Genomic DNA, 25007 nt, shown 5'->3' on the forward strand with positions numbered 1-25007 from the left:
ATTTTCCAACAAAGCCTCCCATACCTGCCATACCGCACTGTACCTCTGCCACGTAACCGCACTAACAGACCTTTCCACGAGCGACATCGCCATTGTCACACCACCTTCCCCAGATGCTCTGGACAAGGCAGGCCATGAGACTCCGCCCCCGGCGCCAGCAGACGAAACCTGTCCCACTGTTGACGAGAAAGGGAATCAGCCACAGAATTAAGCACCCCAGGAATATGCACTGCCACAAAATGCGCATTCAACATCAAACCTCTCAAAACTAAATGCCGCAATAGTCGCACGACTGGCGGAGAATTAGCTGTCTGCGCATTAACGGCCTGAACCACACCCAGATTGTCACATACGAAACGAACTCTCCGGTCCCGCAGACAATCCCCCCACAACTCCGCAGCCACCACAATCGGGAGCAGTTCCAGCAGAGCCAAGTTACGGACAAAACTACATTCATGCCATGCATTTGGCCAAATTCCTGCACACCACTGCCCCTGGAAATAAGCCCCAAATCCACATGCACCTGATGCATCAGTATACAGCTCCAAGTCCACACTAGACACCGGCTGATACATGAGCACCGACCGCCCATTGTAGCTCTGCAAAAACTCCTCCCAAACCAACAAATCCGCTTTCAACTCCGCCGACAACCTAATAAAATGATGGGGAGAATGCACCCCTGCGGTAGCACTTGCCAATCGCCTGCAAAACACCCGCCCCATGTGCATAATCCTACAAGCAAAATTCAAATGACCCAACAAGGATTGCAAGTCCCGCAACTGTATCTTCTTCCTGCGCAGCGCACTCGCCACCAACTCTCTCAACTCCATCAATTTATCATCAGGCAAGCGACACTCCATGTTATCTGAATCAATCATGATTCCCAAAAACTTAATGACCGTCGCAGGTCCCTCAGTTTTGTCAGGCGCCAGAGGTACCCCAAAATTCTTTGCCACTCGCTCCATAGTATGTAGCAATCCTGCACACACATAGGTACCCGGCGGCCCGATAAACAGGAAATCATCCAGATAATGCAGGGCAGATGGCACCTGCGCCTCCCGACGAACCACCCACTCCAAAAACGTGCTAAACATCTCAAAATAAGCGCATGAAATGGAGCAGCCCATCGGGAGGCAACAATCTACAAAATATTCCTCCTGCCAATAACATCCCAGTAAACAAAAACTATCCGGATGCACCGGCAATAAACTAAAAGCGGCCTCAATGTCAGTTTTCGCTAACAAAGAGCCCTTCCCGTATTTGCGAACCCAAACAACCGCCGCATCAAAGGAAGTGTAACTGACCGCGCACAATGCCGGATCAATGCCGTCATTCACCGACTCGCCTTCCGGATAAGACAAGTGATGAATAAGGCGGAATTTATTCACCTCCTTTTTAGGAACCAAACCTAACGGGGAAACCCGCAAACTAGGAACAGGCGGGGAGGAAAACGGACCCGCCATGCGGCCCAAAGCCACCTCCTTCAGCAGCTTATCCGTAACCAGATCAGGCCGCGCCAAAGCAGACGACAAATTACGGACCACCCCATCACGTCCCGCCGATGTACAAGGAATCCGAAAACCTTCTGAAAAACCTAACAACAACAAATCTGCAACTTTCTTATTTGGATACTCCCTTAAAAACGGGAGCATCCTTTCCACCCTCACCGGCGTCGCCCCTCTTCTGCTCAGCATCTCCCTGCCTGCCCTTATGCTTCTTGAAGCATCTGGACAAACCATGGGCGCCTCCGCAACCGGAGCACTCGTGCTTGTACCTGCAGTCTGGGCCAAACTTGCAATGCCCCTCATTATACTGCCAGCAACACCCCTTTCCTGAGGATCCTGACCGACCCGCTGCTGACCCCTGACCGCTGGCCGCATCCCGAAAGGGCTGCTGCCCCTGTTTTGGCGCAGACATCAGACGCATCCACAAACTGATATCCTTGTGATCCCATCGCAAAGACGGGCGCACCGACTTCCGCTGACGAAACTGTTCGTCATACCGCAACCACGCATTACCACCGTATACACGATACGCCTCCCCTACTGAATCCATATAACAAAATAGCGCCGAACAATTCTCCGGCGCCTTCTCACCCACCACGCTAGCCAAAATAGCGAAGGCCTGCAGCCAATTCGCAAAAGTCCGAGGAATCAAGCGATAACGCCGCCGCTCCTCCTCCTCCTTCTTACTTTCATCCGGTTTCCACCGGTCCAAATTAAACTTCTCCAAAGGCAGTAAAGAAAAAATCTCCACATATTCATCATTCCAGATCTTTTCCCTAATCTCCACCTTCAAATGCGCCCCCAGCGGGCCCTCAAAACACACATAAACCTCACCTTTAGCAGCATCTGCTAAACGCACATCCTCCACCACTTTCTTAGCTGTACTAGCCGCCGCATCAACCACTTTCTCCACCGCCACTACGGCACCCACCACCGGCGCCACTTCACTAGCAACCGCAATCCCTGCCGCAGCTGCCCTAGAACTCGCCTCACTAACAACCGCACTCCCTGCCGCACTAGCACTCGCCTCGCTAGCAGCGCCCCATACCCTCGCTGGCGACTGCTCTACACCTGGCAAAACTCTCGTAAAATATTCCTGCATCCCTCTAAACAATAAATGCATCTGTGACATAGACAACATCCCCCACACACATCCCCGGCACCACATCCGTGGTAGACTCACCCGGCCGTCCCTGAGGTGACCTCCCAGCGGACGCGTCCACCACTCCGGATGAGCACGGCATCGGTCTTGATGGTCCTGGGGAGTGGTGCTCCTGCACCCCACGCTCCCCGTAGCTCCCCGAACTTCCAGTCGCTGACGTCCTAGGCCCAGCGGAACGCGGCCCGTCCACGGTCCTGCCACCCGCTGCTGGCGTGGCATACTCAGAACGACAGCCCTGCCGACCCAGTCCTTCTGCAGGGCTGTCAAAAATAAATCTCCTTCCAGTTGCTCTGTGTACAGCTGACCGATGCCCGCCATCGTCCGGATGGGGCCCGGCGTCACTCCCCGAAGCTGCCCGGGTACTTCCGGTCGCTGCTGCCGCCGCACGCCTCCCTGCTCCAGCAGGAGGCGATCTCACTCCCCATCTGGAGCCCGCCCGCCTCTTCCTGCGGGTCGGGCCTGGTCTCAGTACCTCTGCCTGCAGAGCTCCTCCGGCACCTGGAACATCGGCGCAGGAGAAAGCCGTCACTTCCGGTCCAGCGTGCACTTCCGGTCCCGCCTCCACTTCCGGTCTTGTCGTTGAAAACAGGAGGGGGGAAGATGGCTGCCGCGACCCCCCCCTCCTGTCACCTCCAATCTCGCCCGCCTAATGGGATTCCTCCCAGACTTCCGTGGACCAGGGTGCAGCTCCGGACCAGCAGGAGGAGGAGGGTCCCTGGAGGGGCTCCCTCGGCGCCGACGAGACTGAGGCGTTACCTCTGGGGAAGGCCTCTCCGGAGGCCTGGAACGCCCGCTGCTGCGTCCCTCGCTCTCCACTCCAGCCGCTGGAACCGGAGGAAGAGCCCCGGCAAACATCTGATCCAGCCAGCCAGCACCGTGCAGCATCGCCGCATCCCGGATCCTGGCCATCGTTATCTCCATTGCCGCATCCATTACAGGTCAGTGTAAAAACAGTTTTTTTTTTTTTTTTTTTTAAAACAGTTATAATAACAGGACAGATATTTTCTCCTGTTGTCCAGCGGGAAAGAGGGCTGCCTCTTCCCCGCATGGACTTATATACATTACTCTCCACCCACCACATATAGATACATTTGCCCCATTCCCCTTTCACTTAACCCTCTAATCCCTATAAAATAGCCTAAAACGTAGTAGCCTAAAACCCCAAACATCTAGTCATGTGCTCCCTTCATTACGGCTGCGCCTACATTACGTTGGGCTTACTTTCTACTGCTAGTTTCGGGGTTTCCTTATAGGAGATTTCAGTATTAGGGCTTATTCAGACGAACAGGATATACATGGGTGCAATGCGCGTGATTTTCACGAGTGTCGCACGGACCTATATATTAGTCTATGGGGCAGTGCAGACAGTTGCGTGATTTTTACGCAGCGTGAGTCCGCTGTGAAAAAGTCACGACATGTCCGTTCTTTGGGCATATTTCGCACATTCCGCACCCATTGAAGTCAATGGGTGCGTGAAAATCACGCGCACCACATGGAAGCACTTCCGTGGGACAAGCGTGATTAGCGCAACAGCTGTCAAACTATGAGCACCACGTGCTTTTCTGTTTACAAACATCCAAACGGAGTGTCATAATGATGGCGGCTGCGCCAAAATCACGCAGCCGCGCATCATACGGGGCTGACACACGGAGCTGTTAAGTGCCTTTTGCGCACGCAAAACGCTGCGTTTTTTGCGTGTGTGCAAAACGCACACGCTCGTGTGAATCCAGCCTTAGGGTATGTGCTCACGTAGTGTTTTCAGCCATTTTTTTGGCCGTATACGCTGGGCCGTCCCTAGGATAGATGGCGCCCTGTGCAAAATGATCTTTCGGCGCCCCACCCCATCATTTAAAAAAAATGCCCCATAAAAAAAATTATAATGCCCCTTTAGTGCCCCCATAGAGTATAATAATAATATAATATATTACAACCCCTTCAAGGACACAGTATTTTGTCCTCTAATTGTGCCCACAGTATTATGCCCCCTGTAGAACCCCTACACCATATAATGTCCGCTTAGTGGCCCCCACACAGTATAATGCCCCCCTGTAGATTTTGCCATATAGCCTCCCTGTAGACAGTGCCATAATCCCCCACCTCCTTTTTGTAGATCGTGCCATACAGTCCCCCACCTCCCCCTTGTAGATCGTGCCATACAGTCCCCACACCTCCCCCTTGTAGACAGTGCCCCCAAACAAAAACAAAAATTGTACTCACCTAGGCCACGTTCCCATGACGAACTGAGCTGCTTCATGACGGGACCCTAGTACAAAGTTTCCCAACCTTTTCGGACTCGAGGCAGTACTGGAAAAACAAAATTTCCTCAGGGCCCCCCTACCAAAATTGTTTTGAGAAAGACAGAAAATGGCTAAGAACAAGCACTCCACTCGTAGGGAATGTTCACACACGTTTTTATTGTAAGGCAAAAAAAATCTGCCTCAAAATTCCTTCAGCAACTGACCTCGTTGTGTGACCTTTTTTTGTGTTTTTTCTTAAGCTGTTGAAGCGAATGCAAAAGACGCAGGAAAAAAAGCTCCAAACGAGCGCCGCAGGTATCTTCTGCCTCCTATTAATTTCAATTGGAGGTCAGAGGTGGAAACCACTTGAAGACCATCAGCACCCCACTCACAGAAAAATGACTATTAACCCCCCACTCACAGTAAAATGACCATCAGCCCACCACTCACTAAAATGACCATCAAACCCCCACTCACAGATTCCCCCTGTAGGTAGCGCCACACAGCCCATTGTAGGTAGCGCCACACAGCCCCTTGTAGGTAGCACCACACAGCCCCTTGTAGGTAGCACCACACAGCCCACTTATAGGTAGCGCCACACAGCCCCTTGTGGGTAGCGCCACCCAGCCCCCTTGTGGGTAGCACCACACAGCCCCCTTGTGGGTAGCACCACACAGCCCCCTTGTGGGTAGCACCACATAGCCCCTTGTAGGTAGCACCACACAGCCCCCTTGTGGGTAGCGCCAGACAGCCCCCTTGTAGATAGCGTCACACAGCCCCCTGTAGAGTGTGCCACACAGCCCCCTGTAAGGAGGGCCGCACAGCCCCCTGGTTGGTAGTGCCCACAGCCCCCTGGTTGGTAGTGCCCCACAGCCCCCTGGTTGGTAGTGCCACACAGTCCACAGCCCCCTGGTTGGTAGTGCCACACAGCCCACAGCTCCCTGGTTGGTAGTGCCACACAGCCCACTGGTTGGTAGTGCCACACAGCCCACAGCCCCCTGGTTGGTAGAGCCACACAGCCCCCTGGTAGGTAGTGCCGCACAGCCCCCTGGTAGGTAGTGCCGCACAGCCCCCTGGTAGGTAGTGCCGCACAGCCCCCTGGTAGGTAGTGCCGCACAGCCCCCTGGTAGGTAGTGCCGCACAGCCCCCTGGTAGGTAGTGCCGCACAGCCCCCTGGTAGGTAGTGCCGCACAGCCCACTGGTTGGTAGTGCCACACAGCCCACAGCCCCTTGGTTGGTAGTGCCACACAGCCCACAGCCCCCTGGTAGGTAGTGCCACACTGCCCAAAGCTCCCTGGTTGGTAGTGCCACACAGCTCCCTGGTTGGTAGTGCCACACAGCCCCCTGGTTGGTAGAGCCACACAGCCCACAGCCCCCTGGTAGGTAGTGCCACACAGCCCCCTGGTAGGTAGTGCCACACAGCCCCCTGGTAGGTAGTGCCACACAGCCCACTGGTAGGTAGTGCCACACCGCCCACTGGTTGGTAGTGCCACACAGCCCACAGCCCCCTGGTTGGTAGTGCCACACAGCCCACAGCCCCCTGGTAGGTAGTGCCACACTGCCCACTGCCCCCTTGTAGGTAGTGCAAGGACTACAAAATTACCGATAGCTGGCGGGCAATAGACATTCAAAAAAGGACAACTGTGCAGGAGCACACAGAATACCCAGCTTTCCCAGCTATCAAATAAATGTGTGGAAATAAACGAAGTTATAACTTTTATTTAGTCTGAGTAAAGGATTAATCCTTTTAGCTAGATTAAATAAAAGTTATATCTTAGTTTATTTCCACACTTTTTTTTTGATCCCCGGGAAAGCTGGGTATTTTGTGTGCTCCTGCACAGTTGTCCTTTGTAGGTAGTGCCACACAGCCCCCCTGTAGATAGCAACCCCCCCTCCTTCCAGTAAAGATAGCGACACCGTAGCTCCCTGAAGGAGCGGAATCCCGGTGTGGCCGGGGATTCCGGTCCTGGAGCGCTGCTTGATGCCTCTGTCCATATATGGACAGTGACATCAGGGAAAACTCCTGAAGCGGAATCCACGGTCACAGCGTTGCAGACGCTATGACCATCGATTCCACTCCAGGAGAAGCTCCTGACGTCTGTGTCCATACTAGAGCTGTAGATCTTCGTGCCCGTGTGCGTGAGCCACTAGTCTAATTATGTGTAGCAAAACTGAAGCAGATTTTCTATTCTGATTTCCATCTAGCAGTCACAATACCATCAAGGGAGGAAGGAATTATATTTCTGTATTTTGGGCACTGGTTCTGTCCACATACCGTACCCAGGATAAGTAAGTGACCCATGGTTCAGCACCATCTTTTACAGTGAAAACATGCAGATTTCCCACAAATTGTTGTGTGGTTCAGCACTACAGAATTGGTGTAGATTTTTTGCACTTCAATGTAAATTTACTTTGGCTCAGTTCACACTTTTCCATTTTGGTTAAAGTTTAGCTGGAAATAAAAACAACATGGAAGGGCTGTATTAAAACTGGAATTGGTTTAAGCCACGGCAGGTACAAGGGATGTTGATGAAGGAGAAGCGACTAATTGAAGAGAGCGAACATTGGGCGGATATATATATATATATTATAAGAAAGTTGATGGCTGGAGATGGATGAGGGGCTGCAAGAGGCAGAAGAACCTACTACAGATATGTGACCAGCCGGCTCTGCTTTGGCAACTGCTCATGTGGAGGGGACGGTGGTGAATAGGAGTGGAGAGTAGGTATTATAAATAAGAATGCAAATTATTGGTGGGGAAAGGGGATTGGACAATTATAAGGGACCAAGGGTAAGTGACATTATGAAACCCCAAACTTTAAGCACAAAAATTGTCCTCGCTTAAACAGTGTGAATATTAAGGGAACGACGAAAATAGAGGTTGAATTCTACTGACGACTTCTGATGGGAAATCTCTGGATTGTTACTGGTTCACTATTATAAAGGGAGTATTTTGGATAATCACATCATATTAGAGGCTGGCTGCTTATTCAGTTTCTAAATATAATAGCTCCAAATTACAGCTTTAATTTAAAGTATGCTTAAAATAATCTTTAATAATATCTTTTAACAAGTATTTTCAAAAAAACTCTCAAAGCCTCTTTATTATACAGCTCTTTAATAACTATATATCACTAATATGTGATTGTGGCCCTTGGTTTATGTATGGCTGCCAAGTGATACCTTCTTCTTTCTTTTACAGGTTATATTAGACCAATTCAACCCAAGTCTTAAGAACTTTGTGACGATGGGAAAACATTATGAAAAAGCACTTTCAGGTATTATTATTATTAACTGGAGATTTACAATACCTATATGTGATAAAATGTATATTACTTAAGGGAATAGATATCACCTAATCAAATAGGAATCACTATATGGCACACGGGGCGGATATGCTGTGTAAAGTTACACTGCGTATCCCCCCGGAATGTCTGCTGCGGAAAACTGTAGCATTGACGTTTCATCCTAGGAGAGATCGCTGCAGCAGCAGTCACATGGGATGAAACATCATCGCAGGAGGCCGGCCCTCTGAGGCCATCCAGGTCGGGATGACGTTTCATCCTTTGTGACCGCTGCTACAGCCTGTGATTGGCTGCAGCGGTCGCATGGGATAAAATGTCCTCTTAGGAGGCCGGCCTGGAGGAAGAAACACAGACTTCTGGGTAAGTAAGATTTTTTTTTCTGAGTTGCATTTTTTGTGGCAGAATCGCTGCGATTTGGCCACAAAAAAATGCAACAACTGCTATTTAACGTGGGGTTTACCTCCCCATTGAAAAACCGCGAATAAGTAGCGTTTACGCAAATACAATTGACATGCTGCGGAATAAAATTCTGCACCGCATCTACATTTTTGAGCATTTTTTCCGCTGAGTATTTAAGCAGCACGTGGATGAGATTTGTCCTATCTCTTCCACTTTGCTGCTACTGTATTATGCTGTGGCTTTTCCGCAACAAACGCAGTATTTACGCAACGTGTGAACTGACCCTAGGATGTTAAAATGTATCACAAGTTATCACATAGTTAAAATAGGTATATAACAAGCTTCATATAAAAATTAACTGGGAAAAACAGTAAGGCTGGGTTCACACGACCACATTAACGTCCGTAATGGACGGACGTATTTCGGCCGGAAGTCCCTGACCGAACTCAGTGCAGGGAGCCGGGCTCCTAGCATCATAGTTATGTACGATGCTAGGAGTCCCTGCCTCTCTGCAGGACAACTGTCCCGTACTGTAATCATGTTTTCAGTACGGGACAATTAGTTCCACAGAGAGGCAGGGACTCCTTGCATCGTACATAACTATGATGCTAGGAGCCCGGCTCCCTGCCCTGAGTTCGGTCCGGGACTTCCGGCCGAAATACGTCCGTCCATTACGGACGTTAATGTGGTCGTGTGAACCCAGCTTAAAGCTTTTGTCTATAGCAAAAAACAATGTCCAACCTGGCTTATAAAAATAACAGCTTAAATGTGATTGATTGCTATGGGTGACATCTAGAATCAACTACAATATGGGAAATTGCCATGGATTTTCCTCTTGTGTGAAGACCTACTAGGATAGACAGACAGACAGACAGACAGACAGATAACACAGACCTGGCTGCCGCAAGTTTGGGCTCCCTCTTTGCTCTGTCTTCTTCCACCAACTTCATACATCTTAAGTTTGACAGGTGTGACAGGTGTGTGCTATATGTGGTGCTGTTTCATGTTAGGTATATGCTACATGCATCATACTGTAGACTTTTTAAACCCTTCATGCTTTGACTACTTTTGACCTTTCTGACAGAGCCTCATTTTTCAAATCTGACATGTTTCACTTTAGTGTAGGTTCACACGCCCTATTTTCAGCCATTTATCGGGCCATAAACACCCCGAAGAACGGCTGAAAATGCGGGGGCTGAACGCCTCCAAACATCTTCCCATTGATTTCCCACAGGGCATTTTTTACGCGGCTGTTTTTAAAAATAGCGTGAAAAAACACCCTGTAAAATAGAAATGCATGTCACTTTTGAGCCGTTTTTGGAGCCGTTCTTCATTGTCTCAATAGAAAAACAGCTCCAAACACAACCGTAAAAAACGCTTGATGCATAAAAAACGGCTGAAAATCAGAGGCTGATTTCCCTTGAAAACAGCTCCGTATTTTACGAATGTTTTTCGTTTGCCGTGTGAACATACCCTTATGTGGTAATAACTTTGGAATTCTTTTACCTATCCAAGCGGTTCTGAGATTGTTTTCTTGCAACACATTGGACTTTATGTTACTGGCAAAATTTGCTCGATGCATTCAGTATTTAATTGTGAAAAAAAACACCAAAATTTGGCGAAAAATTGCAAAAAATAAGCAGTTATACCTCACAAAATTGTTGCAAATTAACATCCCCCATATGTCTACTTTAGATTGGCACTGTTTTTTGAACATCCTTTTATTTTTCTAGGACATTACACGGCTTAGAACTAGCAATTTTACAGGGACCAGTTCAGTTGTGAAGTGGCTTTAGGGCCTTATATATTAGAAACCCCCAATAATTCACCCCATTTTAAAAACATCACCCCTCAAAGTATTTAAAACAGCATTTAGAAAGTTCCTTAACCCTTTAGACGTTTCACAGGAATTAAAGCAAATTAGAGGTGAAATTTGCAAATTAATTATTTTTTTTTGCAGAAATTGATTTTTAATAAAAAAAATGTTGTAACCAGAGAAACGCAACTCAATATTTATTGCCCAGATTCTGCAGTTTTTAGAAATATCCCACAAGTCTTCATAGTGTGCTTATGGACTGAAGCACAGGCATCAGAAGCAAAGGAGCACCTAGTGGATTTTATGCCTCCTTTTTATTAGAATATATTTTAGGCACTATGTCAGGTTTGAAGGGCTCTTGCGGTGCCAAAACAGTGGAAATCCCCCAAAGTGAACCCATTTGGGAAACTAGACCACTCAAGGAAATTATCTAGGGGTATAGTGAGCACTTTGACCCCACAGGTTTATTGCAGAAATTATTGGAAGTAGGCAGTGAAAATTTAAATCTACATTCTTTCAAAGAAAATGTAGGTTTAGATAATTTGTTTCTCATTTCCATAAGGACTAAAAGAGAAAAAGCACCACAACATTTGTGAAGCAATTTCTCCCAAGTAAAACAATACCCTACATGTGGTGTTAAATGGCTGTTTGGACACATGGCAGGGCTTAGAAGGGAAGGAGAACCATTTGGCTTTTGGAGCTCAAAGTTAGCAGGAATGGTTTGCGGAGGCCATGTTGCATTTGACAAGCCCCCGAAGGGACAAAACAGTGGAAACTCCCAAGTGTGACCACATTTTGGAAACGACACCCCTTGAGGAAATTATCTAGGAGTATAGTGAGCATTTTGACCCCACAGTTGTTTTTCAGAAATTATTGGAAGTAGGCCGTGAAAATGAAAATCTACATTCTTTCAAAGAAAATGTAGGTTTAGATAATTTTTTCTAATTTTCACAAGGACTAAAGGAGAAAAAGCACCACAACATTTGTAAAGCAATTTCTCCCGAGTAAAACAATACCCCACATGTGGTCATAAACGGCTATTTGGACACACAACAGGGCTTAGAAGGGAAAGAGCGCCATTTGGCTTTTGGAGCTGAAATTTAGCAGGAATGCTTTGCGGAGGCCATGTCGCATTTGCAAAACCCTGAAGGACCAAAACTGAGAAAACGCCAAAAAAGTTACTCCATTTTGGAGACTACATCCCTTAAGGAATTCATATAGGGGTGTAGTGAGCATTTTGACCCCACAGGTGTTTCAAAGATTTTATTAGAATTGGGCAGTGAAAATAAAAACAATCCTTTTTCTTCACTAAGACGTAGCTTTAGCTCAAAATTTTTCATTTTCTCAACAAATAAAGGAAAAAAAGAACCACAACATTTGTAAAGCAATTTCTCCCGAGTACGGCAATACCCCATATGTGGCCATAAACTGCTGTTTGGGCACACAGTAGGGCTTAGAAGGAAAGAAGCGCCATTTGGTTTTTGGAGTGCAGATTTTGCTGGATTGGTTTCTGGTCACTATGTAGTATTTGCAAAGCCCCTGTGGGACCAAAACACTGGAAACCCCCCAGAAGTGACCCTATTTTGAAAACTGCAGCCCGCAAGGTATTCATCTAGGGGCGTAGTGAGCATGTTAACCCCCGTAGGTGTTTTGCAGAAATTAGTGTGCACTCGATGTTGCAGAATGGAAATGGGATTTTTTTCTATAGATATGCCAATATGTGGTGCCCAGCTTGTGCCACCATAACAAAACAGCTCTCTTATTATTATGCTGTGTTTTCCGGTTTTAGAAACACCCTACATGTGTCCCTAATCTTTTGCCTGGACATTTGACAGGGCTCAGGAGTGAAAAAGTACCATGCGAAGTTGAGGCCTAATTTGGGGGCTTACAAAGTATTGGTTCACAATTGCAGAGGCTCAGATGTGAAACAACAAGATAAACCCCTGAGAAGTGCACCGCATTTTGGAAAATACACCCCTCAAGGCTTTTATTAAGGGGTGTAGTGAGTATTTTCACCCCACAGGTCTTTTCCATAAATGATTGCGCTGCATATGGTGCAAAGTAAAAATTTACATTTATATGCCATTTCAGTGGCAAATTTGTTGTGCCCAGCTTGTGCCACTGGTGACACACAGCCCAAAAATTGTTAAAACATTTCTTCCGGGTATGGGGATGCAATATATGTGGAAGTAAACTGCTGTTTTGGCACACTGTAGGGTTCAGAAGGGAGGGAGCGCCATTTGGCTTTTGGAGCGTGGATTTTGCTTGGTAGTAGTTTTGTTTGGAGTTTTACTGGTATTTCAGTTTATAATGTGGGGGTACATGTAAGCTGGGCAGAGTACATCAGGGACATAGTCAGGTGGTATAATAATGGGGTAAAAAAAAGAATAAAATAATCCATAGATGTGTGTTACGCTGTTTCTGCACAGGCCAGTGTCGCACTAATAAATGGTCCTTTTATCCCCCTTTTGGTCCATACTCCGCACGTTTGCATTTTGGGGAATTTTACTGGGAAGGTGTTGTCCTGGTATAATACCGGTGCCCTCGCTTCTAGCAGATATGTTTGGGCCCTCCCCTTCTTGGTTCCCTAATTTTAGGGCCTTGATAAATCACCTTTTGAAACAGAAGAAATGTTCCCCTCGGGCCTGCACTACTGCATATTTTTTTTATTTTCTGACTTATTGGAGCCTTTTTCATAGACGTAGTGATATGAGGGCCGTTTTTTTTTGCGGGACGAGCTGTAATTATTATTGGTACCATTTTAGGGTACAAGCAACTTTTTGATCACTTTTACTTTTTATCCTATTTTTTGAGAGGCAAGGTGACCAAAAAACAGCAATTCTGGCATAGTTATTTAGTTTTTTTTATACAGCGTTCACCATGCATTATACATTACATGTTAACTCTACTCTGCGGGTCAGTACGATTGTAAAACGAATGTCTTTTTTCTGTCGCCATGTTGTGAGAACCATAACGTCTAAATTTTTTTGTCGACGGAGCTGTATAAGGGCTTGTTTTTTGTGAGACGAGCTATAGTTTTTATAGGTACCATTTTTGGATACATGGAACTTTTTGATTACTTTTTATTTCAATTTTTGGAGGGCAAAGTGAGCAAAAACAGAAATTCTGGCATTGTTGTTTATGTTTTTTTTTTCTCCGTTCACCGTGTGAAATAAATAACATATTTTTATAGTTCAGGCCGTTACGGTCGCGGCCATACCAAATGTGTATGGTTTATTTTATTTTTTCAAAAATAAAGGACTTGATAAGTGAAAAAGGGTGATTGTGTTTTATTTTATTACTTGAAACTTTTATTATGTCTTGTACAACTTTTTTTTCCCTTTTTTTTTCCACTTTCTTTAGTCCCACTAGGGGACTTGAAGGTCCAACTGTCAGATTTTTTTTCTAATACACTGCACTACCTATGTAGTGCAATGTGTTAGATCTGTCAGTTATTCACTGACAGCAAGCCGATTAGGCTTCGCTCCTGGACGGGGCCTAATCAGCTTCCATAATGTCAGAGCAGGAGGCCATTGTTAGGCCTCCTGTTGCCATAGCAGCAGTCAGCAGCCTTGCGATTGCAGGGCAGAGCTGCCGATCCGCTGCCAACCACTAAGATGCAGCGATCACTTTAGATCGCTGCATCTAAGGGGTTAATGGCAGGGATCGGAGCTAGAACATAAGATTATGTTCCGTTAATAGATGGTGGTCCATTTGGAGGTTTTGTGCATGCTTGAGTAGAGATGCGATGGAGATGCAGAGGATTATGGGTATGTTCACATGACAGCGTCTGTAACGGCTGAAATTACGGGGATGTTTCCGCCTGAAAACATCCCCGTAATTTCAGCCGTAACGGCATGTGCAGGCGCTTGAACGCCGCGTCCATTACGGACGTAATTGGCGCTGCTATTCATTGGAGTCAATGAATAACGGCTCCAATTACGGCCAAAGAAGTGACAGGTCACTTCTTTGACGCGGGCGTCTATTTACGCGCCGTCATTTGACAGCGGCGCGTAAATATACGCCTCGTGTGAACAGACAAACGTCTGCCCATTGCTTTCAATGGGCAGATGTTTGTCAACGCTATTGAGGCGCTATTTTCGGACGTAATTCGGGGCAAAAACGCCCGAATTACGTCCGTAATTAGTGCGTGTGAACATACCCTCAGTCCCATATCGCGAGAGCTCGGCACCGTTAAGAACTTGTTATCAATGGGATATCATCACGTGACATGTTAATGTTAATATGGAATGTCATTACGTTCTGACGTGCAATAGGATTGGGTGCTAGGATCATGTTAAGTCCTTTGACCTATCAGGATGGGTTTTTCAGCATCGGCGCACAAATAATGTTTACAAGCACAGCAGAGGGATCTATTTGGCTCATTCGTATATGTAAATGTGTATGTACGGATCAATTTGTTATACATGTTTATACACATTAAAAAACATTTATGACACTTTGTTATCATAGTTGTTTTATTAATGTTATAATAGGGGGTTTTTTATATACCCTGGCACTGCTTTCACTATTTGCTTGAGAATGACTCCATTGTGGGGTTGAAACGTTGCATTTTTCATGTACCATTGGTGAATAAAGCATACGCCATTTTTAGGGAATTTTTTCGGCGTGCCGCTTTGTTTTCTCTTGTTTTCAAAACTATCCACGATACTCGGCACAAGAGAGTCAGACTTATTCCTTTCCCTTTAGCCGCACCCCAGATAGAAGTCACATGAGAGAACCATGTCACGTAACCATGTCATGTAACAGTTGCAGTCCATTGCTTTTGTGGGAATAAGCTAAAATCTATATGAAACGTGGCAGAAATATATGAATTCCATTGCTGGTGCTTCAGATATTGGAGACTGAGAGGGATTACAAAGAATTTGGCAGTGGGAACCCATAAAGATATCCAAATAAAGTCCAATAACAATGTGAAATATATTAAGCAAAACTAGGATCCTACTACTTTTTCTGGTTAAAAGAATTCAGCCAAATGTGCAGGTTAATTTCTTCTACAGCATTAGTCTGGATTCACACGAGCGTGTGCGTTTTGCGCATGCAAAAAACGCGGCATTTTGCGTGCGCAAAAGCCACTTAACAGCTCCGTCTGTCAGCCCCATATGATGCGCGGCTGCGTGATTTTCGACACTCCGTTCGGATGTTTGTAAACGGAAAAGCACGTGGTGCTTTTCTGTTTACATTCATAGTTTAACAGCAGCTTCCGTGCGGTACGTGTGATTTTCACGCACCCATTGACTTCAATGGGTGCGTGATGCGCGACATCCGCACAAAGAACGGACATGTCGTGAGTTTTACGCAGCGGACTCACGCTGCGCAAAAATCACGGACTGTCTGCACGGCCCCATAGACTTATATAGGTCCGTGCGAGACGCGTGAAAATCACGCGCGTTGCACGAATGTATATAACGTTCGTCTGAATAAGCCCTTGGTGTGAGAGCGAGGAATGATTTAGATAGGCGAGGTGAAAAGTAACACCTGTGACTCAGTCTAGTCATTATGGGACTATCACCTAGTAACAATCCAAGGACTTTCCTGACCTGACACAAAATCATTGGGCTCTGAACTTTGGGCCCTGACCTCTTCTATTAAAGCCCCTTCCTATGCTCACATGAGTCATTCCCTTCCCCTCCCTCCTTTTGTCCCTTCTCTTTTATTTCGGTTTGTTTCCTGTTGTTGTTTGTGATTTTGTATTGCTTTTCAATAAGGGTATGTTCACACGTAGAGTCAAAAACGTCTCAAAATACGGAGCTGTTTTCAAGGGGAAATAGCCCCTGATTTTCAGAAGTTTTTTGAGCAACTCGCGTTTTTCGCTGCGTTTTCGCAGCGTTTTTTACGGCCATTTTTGGAGCTGTTTTCATTGGAGTCTATGAGAAAACGACTCCAAAAACGTGCCAAGAAGTGTCCTGCACTTCTTTTGACGAGGCTGTATTTTTACGTGCCGTCTTTTGGCAGCGACGCGTAAAATAACAGGTCATCTGCACAGAACATCGTAAAGACCATTGCAAGCAATGGGCAGATGTTTGCCGACGTATTGGAGCCGTTTTTTCAGACGTAATTCGAGGCGTAAAACGCCTCCATTACGTCTGAAAATAGGTTGTGTGAACCCAGCCTAATAGTGATAACTATTTAATGCCATTTGACAGCCTAGAGCCTAGTGGTTTCTAAAATGTGAAGATCGGTCTATTCTACTTACTACTGTCACCTGTATGAGCATTTGTTGCACTTTACTTGCCTCTTATGGTGTTATGTGTTTTTAATAAAAAATCCAATAAATATTGCAGTAGAAAAAAAATAACACCTTAAAATCAACATATTTTTTGTACATATAATTCCTTGAGTTAGGGGGGATTCACACGAGCGTGATTTGGCAGCGTGTAGACCGCGTGGTTTTCGCGCGGCACGCAATGCCCTATAGAAGTCTATGGGGCAGTACACACAGTCCGTGTATTTTGCGCAGCGTTTGTTCGCTGCGCAAAATACGCGACAGGTTCAATAACTCTGCGTATTTCACGCATCACGCACCCATTGAAGTCAATGGGTGCGTGAAAACCAGGCAGGTCGCACGGAAGCACTTCCGTGCGAACAGACTGAAACAGCGCATGAGCTGTCAAAAGGATGAATGGAAACAGAAAAGCACCGCGTGCTTTTCTGTTTCCAAGCATCCAAACGGAGTGTCTTTGCGAGGAGCGAACCCCGACAACCGAAGCTAACTTCACCGGCTTCGGCCAAACTCGTTAAACTGAGAGTTAAAATAGAGTTAAACTGTTTCAGCACCATGGACAGTGACTTGCGATCCCAAAATACATGAACCTGTAAAAAAACCCGAAGTTCTAACTTACCGATTACTCCTGTCTCCTTCCTGCAGTCCGACCTCCCGGGATGACACTTCAGTTCAAGTGACAGCTCCAGCCAATCACAGGCCAAGCACAGGCTGCAGCCAATCACAGGCTGCAGCGGTCACTTGGACTGCCGCGTCATCCAGGGAGGTGGGGCCCGATGTCAAGAGAGGCGTGTCACCAAGGACGCGTCACCAAGGACGCGTCACCAAGGCAACGGCCGGGAAGTTCTCGGTAAGTAGGAACTTTATCTTTTTTTTTTACAGGTTTTTCGCTGTTGTGTTCGGCATTCACTGTCGAGGGTGCTGAAAGATTTAGCTCTTTCAGCACCTTGGACAGTGACGGGCGTCGACAAGCCTCATCTCTATGATGCCGGCTGCGCGAAAATCACGCAGCCGCGCATCAGACACGCATGACACACGCAGCTGTCAAATGGTTTTTGCGCTCGCAAAACGCCGCGTTGTTTGCGCGCGCAAAAACGCAACGCTTGTGTGAATCTGCCCTTACTCTGTGCAAAGCCTGTTAATATTCAATTCAGCCATCTCTGAGTTAGGTCTCATGTGCACTATTGTCTCTGCGTTTTAAACACCAGGAATTACAAGCGTTTTTCATGGATTTTTTTTTACATACGTTTTTAGTAGCGCTTTTGAAGTTCTATAGAGAAGCCTATGGGAAACACACCAAGATAATGCCATACCCAAGAAGGAATCTGGGTTTGGCAGATGCTACGAGAATGCTACCTACCGGAATGCATTGTGCCTACTTTAAAATTTAGTGGAGGAGGGATAATGGTCTGGGGCTGTTTTTCAGGGTTCGGCCCCTTATTACCAGTGAAGAGTAATGTTAATGCTACAGCATACAAAGACATTTTCGACAATTGGGTGCCAAATGTTTACATGCAGCGGCACTCAGGTCAGTGGGCGCCATAGTTAGAAAGGACATACTTTTAAAAACATGTAATCGGAACGATCTGTTGAATAAGCACGGAAAAGAAAAAAAGAAAAGAAGAAACAGTAAACCCCTTGATTTTTAACACCACTGACAAACAATCAGTAACATAACTTAGTTACATAGATGGTAAGGTTAAAAAAAAGATACAGGTCCATCAAGTTCAATCTATAATCCTACCCAATTTAAAAAATCTTGGCCGAGGCTCTGATCCATCAGTACAATATCACTGCCAGCCTGGGGGAAAGTCTAACCTTCTAGCCTTTTATCATAACCATCATTCAGATAAATTGTCTAGTCTACAGCTGTGCCCTGCTCCATTGCTCTCTGTATACACATGACCTGCCTAAGTAGAGTCGTGTGTTAACCTTATACCATACTATCCCCCCACCCCCACTTTAGTAAAGACACATGACACCGAGGTTGGATGTGAAATGGCCACAGCAGCCGTTTATTAATTTCACAGTTTTATAAAAACAATTTAAATCCGAAACATTCGGATAACTAGTTAGGAATCCACCAGAGAATTCCTCCTAATAATTCACATGACCCAACATGGGTCATAACATTAACCCGAGCAGAGGAAGTCCTTGAAGCCCCCTCAGATAGTCCTTTTTAAAGAACACACCGAATTAGCCATCTGCAAACCACCAATTACCTCCAGCCGTAAACCAGCTCGGAAGCACCGTTCACCTCTGCAGATGGCTCCAACCACTAGAAGTCCACTTCAAGGGGATAACACCCGATGAAGCCCTCAAGTGATATACCGACCACTAGAAGTCCACTTCAAGGGGATAACACCCGATGAAGCCCTCAAGTGATATACCGACCACTAGAAGTCCACTTCAAAGGGATAACACCCGATGAAGCCTTCAAGTGATATACCTTCTACCAGAAGACCACTTCAAAGGGATACCACCCGATGAAGTCTTCAACCATGTACCTTTTTTGGGGGACGCATACCCCCGATGCGACCCCCCCACCATTTTGTACTGACTGGCCTCAAGGACTCCCCCCGCCAGCTGCCATGACAACAGAACCTACTCCGGAAAAAGAAAAACATGTTAAATAAGCACACAAATAAAAAACCAACGCTCATAGACGGACGTACATAAGACCTAAAGAGTAACAAACCAAGGGCGGGAGGGTGGGAGCTTACTATTTCTGTGTTACTCCTCCCGCTGCTTCCGGCTCAATGCCGAGAAACAGCGGGAAGCTCAGTAACTGCCCCCCGTCCCCCTTAACTCCTCCCCGTCCCCCCTCCAACTCCCTCCAACTCTCCCTCACCTAATTAACCCTTTCCCTACTAGGACGGTCATGTCGGCTTCCCTTAATCCCTGCAGGCTGCGTCCAGCCTCTTCTTGACCTGCCTAAGTAGAGTCGTGTGTTAACCTTATACCATACTATCCCCCCACCCCCACTTTAGTAAAGACACATGACACCGAGGTTGGATGTGAAATGGCCACAGCAGCCGTTTATTAATTTCACAGTTTTATAAAAACAATTTAAATCCGAAACATTCGGATAACTAGTTAGGAATCCACCAGAGAATTCCTCCTAATAATTCACATGACCCAACATGGGTCATAACATTAACCCGAGCAGAGGAAGTCCTTGAAGCCCCCTCAGATAGTCCTTTTTAAAGAACACACCGAATTAGCCATCTGCAAACCACCAATTACCTCCAGCCGTAAACCAGCTCGGAAGCACCGTTCACCTCTGCAGATGGCTCCAACCACTAGAAGTCCACTTCAAGGGGATAACACCCGATGAAGCCCTCAAGTGATATACCGACCACTAGAAGTCCACTTCAAGGGGATAACACCCGATGAAGCCCTCAAGTGATATACCGACCACTAGAAGTCCACTTCAAAGGGATAACACCCGATGAAGCCTTCAACCATGTACCTTTTTTGGGGGACGCATACCCCCGATGCGACCCCCCCACCATTTTGTACTGACTGGCCTCAAGGACTCCCCCCGCCACAGCGAAACAGGCCTTGACCACCTTAAGCCTGTGAGTTCCTCCACACCACCACCGCTCTTTCTATGCCTTCTGCTATCGCCAAGCTCCAAAGATCAATGCCAACCTCGGTCAGATGAACCCCGTCACTCCTCCAGAAATTCCCCACTCCTGACTCCAAATCCCTATGCCTCACGCAAATGCCCCCGTTTTTTGCCACAAAACGGGACACCGCCCGATTAACTTTAATGCGAGCCTTATTGACTCTCTCCACAGATCTAGCTAACCGCCAATGCTTTCTTGGGACTATGTCCGACCACACTATCACCAACTTGGGATAAGATACCCACAAACACAACATATCATGTTTGATATCCCGCACCAACTCACGAAAGGGGCGGACTCCTAAGTCATTCCCACCCACGTGCAACACTAAGACCTCCGGAACCCTATCAAGCCGAGCATATGTCTGGAATTCCGCCAACACCCTGCTCCACGACATACCTCTAAAACCCAGCCAATGCACAACCGCATCCTGTCGCGGAATGCGCAACTGGCGACCATTCGGGCGGACGTCCGCCCTCAAAGCCCCCCAATGCACGTAAGAATGACCCATCAACCACACCAAACACGGAGGCGAATCTGAAACGGAAAAAACAATTAGGCACCCCCATATAACCTTTGTAAAGCGTTAACAGCAAAATTCATAACATATGGGGGCGGACATAGGACTTAAACCTGTTGGACTCCCAACGACCAATACGCCTCACCCCCTCATCATCCAACCCCCAGCGCCCCGCTTCTGTTGCTGCGCCAATCCTGAAGGAATGAGATGAATATGAGCCTGCCGCGACACCAACCGCCGTCAAACATTTTTTAAATACAGCTCCAAACTTAAACCTGGACAAAAACGACCCGTCCACATGACGTAACAAAGGCAAATCTGGAGACCCCCTGTTTGGCGTAAAACCCCGCATGCACTCTACTGGGCACATAACCGACCCCGGGGCGCAACCCCTTCAAAGCCTGCGATACCAGAAATTCCTTCGATACATCCTGAAAGCCCCGCAACTTAAACCCAAACGCCACCGCAGATATGAACCGGTTCACCTTCGCCACTGAAAACCCTGCCTCCCAGGCGTCCCCTAACCAGTACAAAAGTGCCACCAACCTGTCTCTATCCGTATTGACGTCACCCAACTCTCTTACCCACTCCTCCCACTGCCTCCAACAAGCAGCATAAGCACTCCACGTCGTGCGCGCCAAAGACCTTTGTACCAATTGTTCTACGGGACCGAGACCAGATCCCAAAGATGCTCCGGACAAGCCAAACCGAGACGTTCCGCTCCCGGTGCCAATTGCCGAAACCGGTCCCACTGCGAGCGAGAAAGAGCATCAGCGATACAATTCCGTACACCCGGGACATGCACCGCCACCACCCACGCGTTCAACGACAAACATACCAACACTAAATGTCGCAACAATTGAACTACCGGAGGAGAGGACGCCGTGATGTTATTAATGGCAAGCACCACCCCCATGTTGTCGCAGTAAAAACGGACCTTCTTATCCCTGAGCCTGTCCCCCCAAATGGTAGCCGCCACCACGATGGGAAACAGCTCGAGCAGGGCCAGATTCCGCGTGAGTCCACTGGACACCCAGCTAGCCGGCCATTGACCTGCGCACCACGGACCTCCCCCGTAAGCTCCAAAACCACCCGCCCCAGCCACATCCGTGAAAATATTCAAATCACTCATATCCTGCGCTGGGGCCATCCATAGCGAGCGACCATTGTACTGGCCCAAGAAGTCATCCCAAACCTGAAGATCAGCACGGTGCTCCTCCTTGAGCCGCACAAAATGATGCGGCGCACGCACTCCCGCCGTTGCCGCCGCCAACCTCCTACCAAACACCCTCCCCATCGGCATAATCCGGCAGGCGAAATTCAACTTCCCCAGCAGCGACTGAAGCTCCCTCAGCGTCATTTTCTTCATTCTACAAGCCCGTCGAACCTCCAGCCTCAAAGCACCCAATTTATCCGCCGGGAGACGACACTCCATTGCCACCGAGTCTATTTCGATTCCCAAAAAACAAATCGTCGCTACCGGGCCCTCCGTTTTTTCCGGCGCCAAAGGAATCCCAAAATCCCTCGCCACCCTCTGTAGAGCATGAAGCAAATTACCGCAAACCGGCGAACCCCCCGGGCCAACGCATAACAAATCATCTAAGTAATGGATCAACGAGTCGACCCCGGATACTCCCCTCGTTACCCACTCCACGAAGCTACTCAACGCCTCGAAGTATGCACAAGAAAGGGAACACCCCATCGGAAGGCACTGATCCACGTAAAAGGCCCCATTCCAAAAACAACACAACAGCCGTTGGCTTTCTGGATGGACCGGCAACAACCTGAACGCCGCCTCGATGTCAGTTTTTGCTAGCAGCGCCCCAGGACCCGCAGCCCGCACTAACCCCACCGCCTTATCGAATGAGGTATAAACTACGGAGCACAACTCGTGATCAATCCCGTCATTTACCGACGAACCCTTGGGATACGATAAATGTTGAATCAAACGAAATTTTCCGGGATCGCGTTTAGGGACAATACCCAACGGGGACACAACTAAATCTTTACCGGCGACTCAACAAACGGCCCCGACATGCGGCCCAACGAAACTTCTTTTTAACAACTTTTCCGACACGACTTTTGCATGCAAGTAAGCCGATTTTAAATTCCTCCGCGTAACCGGAACCTCATAAGGAGGCGGAGGAATAACAAAACCAACACGAAACCCTTCATAAAGCAACTTAGCCGCCGCCCTATCCGGATACTCATTTAGATAAGGGGCCATCTTTTCCACCCTCACCGGCGACACCCCCTTGACCAGCCGCGTGCTGGTTACCTGACCTCTTTTTTTGCAGACATTTTGCCGCCCCGTGTGCTGCACCATTACACTCGGAACACACGTGCTTGAACTTGCACGTGGCCCCGAACTTGCACTGACCTTCATTAAATTGCCAGCAAAACCCCGCCTTTCCCCCGCCGCTTTGTCCAACCTGACTAGACTGGCCTCCCTGGCCGGCGCTCCCGGGAAAGGGCTGCCTAACCGGAGCCGTAACCCGTAACCAGAGAGCAATATCCTTCTGGTCCCACCGAATCGCCGGCCGAACCGCCTTCCGCTGACGGAATTGCTCATCGTATCGCAGCCATGCTTGACCCCCATACGCCCTGTGAGCCTCCCCAATGGCATCAAAATAACAAAACAACGCCGAACAATTTTCCGGCGCCTTTTCCCCTATCACACTAGCCAATATGGCGAACGCCTGCGACCAATTAACGAACGTCTGCGGGATAAGCCTATACCGCCGCCGTTCCTCCTCGTCCTTTTTACTCTCATCCCGCTTGCTCTTATCCAAATTAAATTTAGCGAGCGGCAAGAGAGAAAAAATTTCAACCTACTCGTCCTTCCAGATCCGCTCGCGCACCTCCTGCTTTAAATGCGCCCCCAACGAACCTTCAAAACAAACGTACACCTCCCCCCGAGCACGATCATCAATACGCACTCGATCGCCATCCTTTTGTGCCTCGGTCTGTACCGACACCGCGACCGCCTCTCTAACCGCCATCACGGGACGCGCCTGTACCGATCCCACGTCCCTGGGGCCTTCCCAAACTACCGCAGGGGACACTTCCGTTACTACCGGCGCCGCGGCCCTGTCTAGGCGCCCCACCAGCTCCCGTAAGCAACCCACTAAGTCCGCCAAACCCGCTCCGTCGCGTCCGCCCGCGCCACTACCGGCCCCCGATGCAATACTAGCAGCCCCCCCGCCGACACCCGACATAAAAATCGCTGGATAAGACAGAGATGGAGTTATACACTCACCGGGCTGCACAGGCGCTGTGTTCCCGTCAGCCGGACCATCCTGACCTCGACGATACACGTCCAGTTCACCTTCCTCCAGCTCTTCTCTCGCCGACGACTGTCCATCCCAACGACATCTGTGGAACGGGGATGAGGACGCGCTGACCGATGGGCCGGCAACCTGCCGCCCGACCGCCGGGACCCAGACTTCCGACCGGACCTGTTGCCTCGACGTCGCTGCAGATCTAGGCGTCCGTCTAGACGATCCTGACGAAGCCTGCCCCCTGGCCGGAACATCACCAGGCGGGGCGGCCGTACCTTGTCCTCCAAATCTTCCATCTGATGGGGGAGGGGTGACAGGGAGCCCAGCCTGCGACTCCCTGCTTACCGCCGGACCCCGTCGCGGCCTGGGATTCCTGCCAGGACGCAGGGCCTGAGAAGGGGCGGTCCTCCCAGATGCCTGGCCTGCAGCGTCCGGGATCGGGCTCCCTCTGCGACGCCGTGTCCGCGGGACTGCCTCCGGACTGAGGCGCTCTGGAGGTCGGGACCGCCGAGAGGGACGGGTCGACCCGGCCTGCGTCGCCGTCACCCCCGGCAACGCTCTCTGCCTGCTCTGCGCAGGAGCGGTTGTTGCCGACTCCCCCCCCGCCGCCATAACCATGCTTGTAAGGGGGCCGGGGGAGGGGAGCCTGTCCTGTGCAACAGACCCCGAACGCCGGGCCCGACGTGGCGAAACGGCGTCCGGGATCTTAGTTATTGCAGCCACGGTCTCCTCTAGCCATCCGGGACCGTGGTGCACAGCAGCGGCCCGCAGCCGCTCTAACATTAAAGCCTCTGCCATCCTGAGAAGCACGGGCAACGGGGAGCTTACTATTTCTGTGTTACTCCTCCCGCTGCTTCCGGCTCAATGCCGAGAAACAGCGGGAAGCTCAGTAACTGCCCCCCGTCC

The 25007-nt window shown here is 48.5% G+C and overlaps 1 protein-coding gene across 2 annotated transcripts in view; it reads left to right on the forward strand.

Moving 5' to 3' along the window:
* The window catches only part of LOC142662070 (BAR/IMD domain-containing adapter protein 2-like), a 216472-nt gene that overhangs the window by 79336 nt on the left and 112129 nt on the right, over nucleotides 1–25007 (forward strand). For both annotated transcript variants that reach the window (XM_075839945.1, XM_075839946.1), the window contains one exon: nucleotides 8107–8182. In XM_075839945.1, coding sequence (XP_075696060.1) covers nucleotides 8107–8182 — 76 coding nt within the window. The remainder of the gene's footprint in view (nucleotides 1–8106; nucleotides 8183–25007) is intronic.

This window comes from Rhinoderma darwinii, chromosome 10 (assembly GCF_050947455.1).
Source record: "Rhinoderma darwinii isolate aRhiDar2 chromosome 10, aRhiDar2.hap1, whole genome shotgun sequence".
Lineage (NCBI taxonomy): Eukaryota > Metazoa > Chordata > Amphibia > Anura > Rhinodermatidae > Rhinoderma > Rhinoderma darwinii.